Source organism: Herpailurus yagouaroundi, unplaced genomic scaffold (assembly GCF_014898765.1).
Source record: "Herpailurus yagouaroundi ecotype Mexico unplaced genomic scaffold, PumYag 410, whole genome shotgun sequence".
Classification (NCBI taxonomy): domain Eukaryota; kingdom Metazoa; phylum Chordata; class Mammalia; order Carnivora; family Felidae; genus Herpailurus; species Herpailurus yagouaroundi.
The window spans coordinates 1,678,471-1,688,345 of record NW_024412627.1 but is presented as its reverse complement, the minus strand read 5'-3'; the positions used below and the strand labels follow the sequence as shown (position 1 = coordinate 1,688,345).

Below are 9,875 nucleotides of genomic sequence, written 5' to 3'. Positions count from 1 at the left end.
TTAATGCTTATCAGGCTTAATATTATTTTTCATAAGTAACAGATGCACATGATAAACAAAAATCTTGTCTTCGGGACCTTCTCCTCAGAGGCAATTTCAGTAAGTAATTTAAGGTCTGTAAGTGGTATGGGTTTCTTTCTGGCTGCCTTTCTGTTGATTCTTCATTTTACTTCATTGTGGTTTGTGAATGTGGTCTATAGATTCTTTGGAATTTATTGAGGCTTCCTTTGCGGCCAGTATACAGTCAATTTCTGTAAATGTTCCAAGTATGTTTGAAAAGAACAGATGTGCTGATGTTTTGTGTTTTTTTTTTTTTTTTCTAAAATACAAACCTGATCTCATCACTTCCTCCCCGATAGCTTTTGTGGTCTTCAGCTAAAAGACGACCCTCTTAGCCTATGATTTGGCCCTAGGCTTCCTCTCCAGCCAGGTTGCTTGGCCACCTGCCTTATGTACAAGGAATTTATGTCCATGTAGCTCCTGGACCTTTCAGGGCCAACTTTCAGAAGAAAACTTGAACTGGCAGAATGTTCTGTAGCAAACAGCCCAATGTCTGGCGCATCGAGGGTCCCAACGGAGACTCACTGAGCTAGCTTCTGAGGGTGGAGTCACATTGAGGCAGGACAGTCACCTGCTGGTGGGTCACTCACTCATCTGGAACGCCAGTCCTTACTACTTGCTTCTGGTGAAGCCAGTTCACCTCACTGGGACCTCTGGTTGCTGTATCCCTCCATGCTAATGTCTCAGCACTTTCTCTCCCTCCTATGTCTGCCTGCCCATACCGTGGTGGGTGACTTCAAAGACCCTCCCACCGACACTCTCCAGTTGCTTTGACTTCTAGGGTCAGCTGTATTGGTTCAACCCAAACCCACCCCATGAGGAGTCTACACAGAGCTTCTGCTCTGGGGCCCCTGGTAGGGCGATGGGAGATTGAGGGGGATCGGGAGTGACTCTCCTCCCTACGTATTTATGATGGTTTCAACCTTAGCTGGGACCTCACTTTTGCATTCCCTTTGGCATGTGTTCCAAACCTTTGATTCCCCTCAAATCCCTGAGCGTCTCCCAGCTCCTTTGTTTAGCAGAATGATAGCTTTGCTGCTTTGTGGAGAAAATAGGAAACATCAGGGGTGAACCTTTCTTTATCTAACCATTTTTACCTCCTTTCCTCCAGCTTCAGAAATGTCTCTTCTTCCTTTCTGGGGTCAAAGAAAAACCTTGACCATATGCCCTTGACCCCATCCATATGCCCTTGACCCCATCCTCTCCTGTCTCCCCTGTTTTTTATTCTATTGGTTATTCCCTCTACTCCTCTTCATGTTTCCCCTTCCCAAACCACGCTTTCTAGAAGTAGTCAGCACCCCCTTCTCCCCTTCTTCAGCTTCCATGCACTCACTTGTCTTGGAGGCCAATCCAGCTTCCTCCTGTTTCTATGGGCTCTTGTTGGCCATCACATTCTAAACGGGTGGCACATCCTTCTTCTTCTTCTTTTTTTTAGTGTTTATTTATTTTGTGTGTGTGAGAAAGCGAGAGAATGAGCAAGGGAGGGGCAGAGAGGATCTGAAGTGGGCTCTCCGCTGAATCAGAGAGCCCAATGGGGGCTTGAACTCACAAACCGTGAGACCATGACCTGAGTCAAAGTCAGATGCTTAACCAACAGAACCACCCAGGTGCCCCTATGTGGCACATCTTTCTTGATCTCTCCAGAGCACTGACAATTCAGACCACACCCTGCTACTCAATACCCCCTCCCACCTGTTTTCCTCTGATACCACTTGGCCTTGAATTCCTTTCTTCTCTTTCTACCTCCTTTCTTGGCTCTTTGATCCTGAAATGTCGGTGTTCGCAGTGTTTTCTATCCATGGGTCTCTGTTTTTATTCCTCTACCCACCCCCCCCCCTTCCCAGGAAAGCACACGTGTCATCACAAAGGGGCATAGTCTTCACCAAACTTCAAACAAGGGCTGCCATAGGGCAATGCCCACGGATTGCCCCCATTTTTCAAGAGCTGTCAGATACCCTAGGGTTTTATGTGAAATGTTTCAGCTTTAAATATTGGTAATGAATTCAAAATTTTATAAAACTATGCAGGGTAAACAAAACATAGATGGTCTCCATAGAGCTGTTCTCTTCTTTGAGTGCCCCGGAGGCATTTTATAAAGTATTTTATTAGTAAAGATAACTCACATCGAGGTGGTTTGCACCTATGAACTCCTCTCTTCTCAACGATCCTGTATCAACAATGTGCTATTATTATCCCTGCTTTATAGATGAGCAAACTGGGATGGACAGCTTCAGTATTTTGTCCTGGGTCTTAGAGATACTGAGTTTAAGAACCAGAATTCAAATCCAGACAGTCCAGCTCTCCAGCTCAAGTTATTTTTTTTTTAAGTTTATTTATTTATTTTGGGGGGGGGGGTGCAGAGAGAGAGGGAGAGAGAATCCAAGCAGGCTCCTCCGTGCTGTCATGGCAGAGCCGGATATGGATGGGGCTTGATCTCACAACCGTGAGGTCATGACCTGAGTGGCAATCAAGACTCCGATGCTTAACGGACTGAGCCACCCAGCCGCCCCCCAAGCTCAAGCTCTTAACTAGTACACACTACAGCTTTCCTCACTCAGCAGACAGGGAAACTGAGGTCCAGAGAGGTTGAGAAATTGTCCAAGATCACAGGAGCGGTAACCGGTCAAGTAGGGATTTGAAGTTATCATCACAGAGATAGATGCTTCCACTCTGCTGTTCTGTAATCAGTTACCTGTTTCCCTGCTAGACTGCGTCCCCGGGAACTGGGAGGCAAGCGTTTGTAAAATGAGTGCCCTCGCCTGGCAGAGTCCACTCACTTCTCTTAATAACTTCATTTGCTTCTCCCAACAATCCCTAGTTAAGACAGTAGCACATTGAATCAGCTCTTCCAATGTGCGTGATTTCTTTCAAAACCTCATGAACACACTATTTCATGGGGACTATTATCATCCCCATTTAACAGAAGAAGAAACTGAGGCTCATTGCAGCTCAGTGACTTGCCCAAGATCTGGCAACTAGTAGGTGGCAGAGCCAGGATTTCAGTTCAAGCTATGTGACAACAGAGCCCTCATTGCTGACCCTGAGGCCGCAGTGTCGGTTGTACAGATGGGGACACTGAGGCCCCGGGGCAGCGTACTGGCTTGTGTCCGCGGAGCCATGACTTTTAGGGGGAGGATCCCGCTGCATGCCTCCCCTTCCGACTCCTAGGTCGCGGGGTGCCACTGTGGGGCTGCAGGCGGAGGGAGGCAACCAGGGGCCCAGCCGGGTAAAGCGCGTAGAGAGGCGCGAGAAGAGCCGAGCTCTGCATCCAGGGGAGGGCCTCCGCGGCACCATGGCAACGGCGCGGCGGGAAAGCAGGAAGTGCGTCACCAGGGGAGGGACTAATAGGTGACATCCACCAATGGGAGCGCCGCTCCCGCGTTCGCCCCGCCCCGCAGGAGGAGCCGAGGCCGCCTTTCTGCCTGGGCCGCCGGCGTCTGGGGCTACGCCGGGGTACCGCGGTGGGTAATCGGGGCGCGGGGCCGCGAGGCTGCCAGGGATGGAAGAGGGCCGTGCAGAGAGGCGACGGAGGACGGAAGGTGGGGGTCAGGCCCCGGGGTCGGCCCGTGTCTGTACCGGAGTGTGGCGCTGGGGGCCCGGGGGCTTGGGGCTCCTCATTTCCTGATGAGGAAACTGAGGCCCAGAGAGGGGCAGGAAGGCAAAGTAGGCTGGAACCTAGGACCCCCGGCACACAGACATTGTTAAATCGTAGTACCAGGTGGACAAAGCGTTTTGCTCCTAATATTAGGTGAAAAAAAGCAAAATACAGAATTCTGTCCGAACTGAATACGTAAAATGTCGCCTTTGTGGACCACCTCAGTTATCTCGCCTCCCTCTGCCCTTGTCCTAGAAATCCTTACTTTGTGCAAGTCCACAGCCTCGTATTTTAAAGCCCGGAGGCCATATGTGGTCAGAATCCCGAATTTCTCGGATTTTCGAAAGGAATATGATGCATATATTCGATGTTAGGTCATACCTTCAATTGGGGTCTGGGGCAGCCTCTTGTAATCAAATACACTAATATTTTCACAGCTAAATATGTGCGTATTTACATCAAAGGAGGTAAAGGACCGCCATACAGAGTCTCACCTTAGGTCAGGTTTTCAAACTTAAAAGATTTGGGTTTTAGGACGTCTTTTGATTTGAGAATTGTAGGTAGAGCGGTCCTGATTTAATTGTAGGCTCCTGTTTCTTGCTTACCTGGACAGTTCCTGAACTGTTTGTTTCGCCACCCTTATGCCCATCACCTGGGCCCTCCGTCTCTCTTAACTCATCTTTTTAACATTTATTTTGGCCGGTATGTAACATATTTACATCCTTTTTTAATCAAGATATATAACATATGTGGGACTTCGGCTCGGGTCATGATCTCACGGTTCGTGGGTTCAAGCCCCGCGTCGGGCTCTGTGCTGACAGCTCAGAGCCTGGAGCCTGCTTCTGATTCTGTGTCTCCCTCTCTCGGTCTGCCCCTCCTCTGCTCGCTCTCTCTTTCTCTCTGTCAAAAATAAATGTTAAAAAAGAATGTTAAGACCTATAACATATCTATAAAAATGTTTGCAACTGTAAATTTAAAGAATAAAAATAAAATAAACACCCATATATCCAGCATCAGGTTAGGAAATCGATATCCGTATCCGTATCCATATCTGTAATGCCCAGGTTGAATCCTTTCTTCCCGTCACTAAAGACGACCGCCTCCCTGTACTGTGTTACCTAATCCCTTGTTTTTCTTTGTGGTTGTTACTATGCATCTGTAATGACTACCACGTATGTTTTGCTAGGTTTTATATTTTATAGAGGATCCTAATCTATATTTGTGTGACTTTATTTTTGCATGTAACATTACATATATGACATATATGAGATATGTCCATGTTGACGTGAGTAGCCCCCATTTCACTTACTTTCATTGCTTCGTGGCTATTTTGAATTCCGTGGCCTGATTGTAAATGGAGGCGTTCTTCAACTGATTGTCATTTAGACGGTTGCCAGATTTTTGCTATCACATGGTGATATTTTTGCTATCACACATTTCCTGAGGCAGATGTGGAAAAGGTTCTGTAAGTTATATACCTAACCGTGGATTTCTGGGGCTACCCGGGTTTGCTATTAATATCGAATCGTCTGAAGTGGTTTATAAGAAGAGTTTACCCTTTACCAGCCTCAGCCATTCTGAAGACTTTTTGCCTACACCTGGGGATGAATAAGACATTAATCACCGTGGCTTGAATACTCATTTGCCTGATGACCTTGAGATTGAGCGTCTTTTAATGTATTTATTCATCATCTGTGCATCCTCTTTGAACATCTCTGTTGCTGATTTCTCGCTTACAGTTGTCTTCCCCTTACTGATATGTAGGGATTCTTTGTGTGTTCTGAGTATGAATCTTTTGTGGCTTCACTGTGTGTCAGATACTTTCCAGTGTGTAGCTTTTCTTGTCTCTTTCTCTCCCATCCTCTACTGTTTTTGGTGAACAGAGGTTTTTAATTTTAATGAAGTAGAATTTATCGGTATAGTCCTCTATGGTTTATGCTTTCTGTATCTTTTTAAGAAATTCTTCCCTGCCTTTGGCTCATAAAAGATGTTCTCCGGGGTGCCTGGGTGGCTCAGTCAGTTGAGCGTGCGACTCTTGATTTCAGCTCAGGTCATGATCTCAAGGGCCATGGGATTGAGCCCCATGTCGATCCTGCAGAGCCTGCTTGGGATTTCCTCCCTCTCTCTCTCTGCCTCTCCCCTGCTCTCTCTCTCAAAATAAATAATTAAACATTAAAAAATAAAATCTTGAAAAAAGAAAGATGTTCCCCTATATTGTTGTCCAAAAGTTTTATGGTGTTTCCTTACCTACGCTCTTCACCCTCCGAAAGACTTTTATGCATAGTCTGAGGTGAGGGTTGGGCTGTCTGTTTTTTCACATAAGGGTGATCTGTTGCCCTGGCACCTTTTATTGAAAAGCTTGCTTTGCTCTGGAGTTCCATTTCTGCAGCGTATCAGGTATTCATATCTGTGCGTTTCTGTGTCTGAGTTGTCTGTTCTGGCCCACTGGTCTTCCCTGGTCCATGTCTGTACCATTGTCACACATTGTTCCTTACTCGAGCTTCAGAATAAACTGCTAACTGGTGGAACAAGTCCTCCTGCCTTTATCTTCTCCCAGAATGGCGTTGCTGTTTCGCCTTTATTTTTCCATGTAAATTTTGGAATGATCTCATCAAATCACTCACAGACACAAGAAGCCTATTGGGATGTTGATTGGAGTCGCACCGATTCCGTTGCATTGGCTCAGTTTGGATTTGAAAGTGGTTGCTTTCAACATTCCATCCTTAAGTATGATGGTCACTGTAGGGTTTTGTCGATATCTTTAGCAGATAAAGGGAGTTTCCTTCAATTCCAAGTTTGTTAAGAGTTTTTAGTACCAGTGACTGTTGAATTTTATCAATCGTATTTTCTGAATCTATTAAGGTGATAGTAGGCTTTTTCATCTGTATGCTGTTAATGTGGTGGCTCACACTGATTGATTTTTTTCCAGCTTTATTAAGACATTATTGACATAGAACGTTTGACTGATTTTTAAATGTTAAACTGCTGCCCGGATAAACCCAACTTGGTCACCGTATAGTATCCTCTTTACGTTGCTAGTTCAGATTAACGTTTTGCTTAGGACCATTGCAGCTATGTTCCTGAAAGATACATTTTCCTTTCTTTTGAAGTCTCTGTTAGATTTTAATGCCCAACATATGTCAACCTTATCAGATGATTTGGGGAGGATTTGCTCTTTTTTGGGCTCTGAGATAGTTTTGTGACATCTGAAATCACTTCTAGAATGTTTGATAGGACTTCTTGATAAATCTTTCCGGATCTGAAGTTTTCTTTGTTGGGGGATAGATTTCCCACAGTGTGTCTTCAATGGTTATAAAACCTGTTAGGTTTTCAGATCATTCTTTAGTTGGTTTTGAATGGATTTCCCATAACTTTGCCTATTTAAAACTCATGATTATTAGAAGTTGTTTATGTCTCTGCAATTAGTGTTCCTTTTTCATTCCAAATATTGTTTATTTGTTAGTCTTCTCTCGGAAGATCTTGTCAGAGGTTGGTCGCTTTTATTGTGTTTTTTTTTTTCTTAAATTTTTAAAAATGTTTATTTTTGAGAGAGAGAGAGATCGATTGTGAGCTGGGGAGGGGCAGAGAGAGAGAGGGACCCAGAATCTGAAGCAGGCTCCAAGCTCTGAGCTGTCAGCACAGAGCCCTATGTGGGGCTCGAACCCACAAACTGTGAGATCATGACCTGAATGGAAGTCAGAGGCTTAACCGACTGGGCCACCCGGGTGCTCCTATTATGTTTTTTTTTTTTTTCAAAGACTAATTTTCGTTTTGTTGATCTCAGGTATATGCTAATTTCATTAAATTCTGCTCTTTATTATTTAAGTTTCTTGAAATTCATGAAGAGGACTCGGGAAGAAAAGGGTTGAGGAGGGGGAAGGAGGGGTCCAATTTAGGATCTGTCGAGGCTGCATTTCCGGTGAACTGTCCTCAAGGAAGTTTCGCAGGCAGGCAGAGAAACCGGCCATGAGCTGGCGTGTCTTCCTTCCTCCGAGGTCCAGCCGATGTGCTGCTTGGAAAAGAAGAGCGAGCGACAGCCCGCCTTCTTGTGTGTCTCCTAGTCCTGTCTCCTTTAACCTCATCTTCTGCCTTAAAGAGAGCTATTTATTATCCCCATCTTATGGACGAGAAGACTGAGGCTTAGGGAGATGAAGCTTGTTAGCTAGAAATGTTTTCGTGCCGTATTTGCCCAAGGTAACAGCCAGTTTCTTGTCCGGTCATGGCATCGCCTGGAGTGTGTATTAAAACCTCAGAATTCCAGCCCCTCTGCGGCCTGAACCTCCAGCGAAGGGGCCTGGGAATCTGTATTTTTCACGCACAGATTAGATGATTCTTAAGATGGAGCAGGTCTGGCAGACGCTGGTCTCGGCACCACGTGTCTATTTCTAAACCCACGCCCTTTGCCTCCGCACGGTGCCACCACTCCGTGGCAAGGGCAGGCTTTTTGATCAGGACTCATGTGATGCTTTTATCAGCTCTGATCTCTGTGGTTTGTGGAAAGACGATGTTTTAGTAGAGAGCAAGAGATTGAAAAAACACCCCACAGCGACAGTCGTTTCATTAGCGGTTTGGGAGATGAGGAGGAAGCTAGCACTGGTTAAGCCAAGTCTGCTAGGAGTTCTTCAGGTAGCACACACCGTTCTCGTTTTATCGTGAGAAAACGGGGCCTCGGCACACTTGGTCCCAGCGAGCCTCGTGAGTGGCCGAACCAGGCTTCAGAGCCAGAACTGCCCGGTAGTAAAACTAGCCGACACGTAGGTAGCGCTCAGCCTGTCGCCAGGCTTTCACAGGTCCTACCCCTTGAACAGCGTAATTCTCCGGTGGACGTTCTAACGGTGGCCTCACCTTATAGGTCACAAACCGGGCCACGCCCCCTTTCACACACTTGGGTGTGGAGCGGGCTGCGTCCAGGCGTGCTGGCTGGCTCCAGACCCCCACTTCTTGCCGCCCCCCTTCCCCCCCCCCCGGACTAGTGTGCTTGCCACTGACTTGCCTCCTTTCTGCTTCTGTGCTCTTGGGCGGGATGAACTGGGGTCTGCAAGCTGTCACAGAGGGGTAGTTGTGAACGTAAGGAAGCACAGACCCCAGAACTTGGCTTTCGAGCGCTCAGAGGTGACTGGGTGTCCTTTGCTTCTTTTCTTAGCGCCTTCGTGCACGCAGGGCGGCGCGCGGAGAGCGGGCATCATGACCGACGTCCACCGGCGGTTCCTCCAGTTGCTGATGACTCATGGGGTGCTGGAGGAGCGGGGCGTGAGACGCCTGCAGAAGCACTGCTATCGGGTCCATGGCCGTGAGTACCGTCTCCCTGTCCCCAGGGTGCCCGGGACCGCGCCATCGGCGGCTGGTGACACGGGTGTGAGCCTCGCCACCCGTCAGGCAGCACGCCGCACCTGGGCGTGCAGGTCTCCTCGGGCTCGCGCCAGCCCGTTTCTCACCTCCTCTTTGACCTTTTTTTTTCTTTGTAAGCAAATCTGACATTCAGCCCGGTCGATGGGAACTTGAAGCGGCCTAGCTGTGGTTCACACCAGGGCCCCAACATCTTCTCCAGCCTGCGTTTCTTCATGTCTCAAATGAAGACTATTAAGCATCCTGGACACCGTCGAGGGAGGGGGGTTCGGAGGGTTAAGAGACAAGATGCGTCCAGAGTTCCTGGCCAGGCCCGGGGAACGCGCTCCCTTGGCCGTGGCGGGTGAGAGGGCCGCTCGGCACAGTGGGTGAGAGCACAGCCCTGGACTCAGCCAGACCCGGGGCAAGGGCCGCCCTGCCCTGTGCGGGGGGTGGGTGCTTGAAGCATCTCCTCAGTGGGCTGCTCAGAGGGGAGGGGAGGTAACACAGGCGAAGCACTCAGGCCGGGCCGGGCCGAGTCTTCAGTGACGGGAGGGAGCCGTAGAAACAGCAGAAAGGATGCCAGCATGTCAGTAAGATCCGCATTGGTAGCTCTCGTGGAGTTGAGCGTCAGTGTGGGGAGATCTTGTTGTGTGAAAGAGGAAGTGGATAAATTTCACTCACTGCACGATGTCACTGCGTTAAGCTTTTTGTAAAACCAGGATTCTTGTTGTTCGTGAACACACACATCTGCGCATAAAGATGTAAGGGTGCACCGGAAGGATATGTGACAGACACACTTGTGAGGTGCTTGCCTTTGGGGAGACAACAGAAGACACCTTGGTCTTTATCCTCTTTTGGTCTTTCATTAAAGAAAAAAAAAGAGTCGAAGCAA

The 9,875-nt window shown here is 47.7% G+C and overlaps 1 protein-coding gene across 3 annotated transcripts in view; it reads left to right on the top strand.

The window, feature by feature from the left end:
• Positions 1-3,452: 3,452 nt before the first annotated feature.
• NSMCE1 (NSE1 component of SMC5/6 complex) overlaps positions 3,453-9,875 on the top strand; it is a 31,895-nt gene continuing 25,472 nt past the window's right edge. The window contains exons 1-2 of one of the 3 annotated variants that reach the window (XM_040463685.1): positions 3,453-3,599; positions 8,799-8,945. In XM_040463685.1, the coding sequence (XP_040319619.1) occupies positions 3,560-3,599; positions 8,799-8,945 (187 nt within the window). In that variant the 5' untranslated portion in view covers positions 3,453-3,559. The remainder of the gene's footprint in view (positions 3,600-8,798; positions 8,946-9,875) is intronic. The other 2 variants (XM_040463683.1, XM_040463684.1) reach the window with 2 other exon arrangements.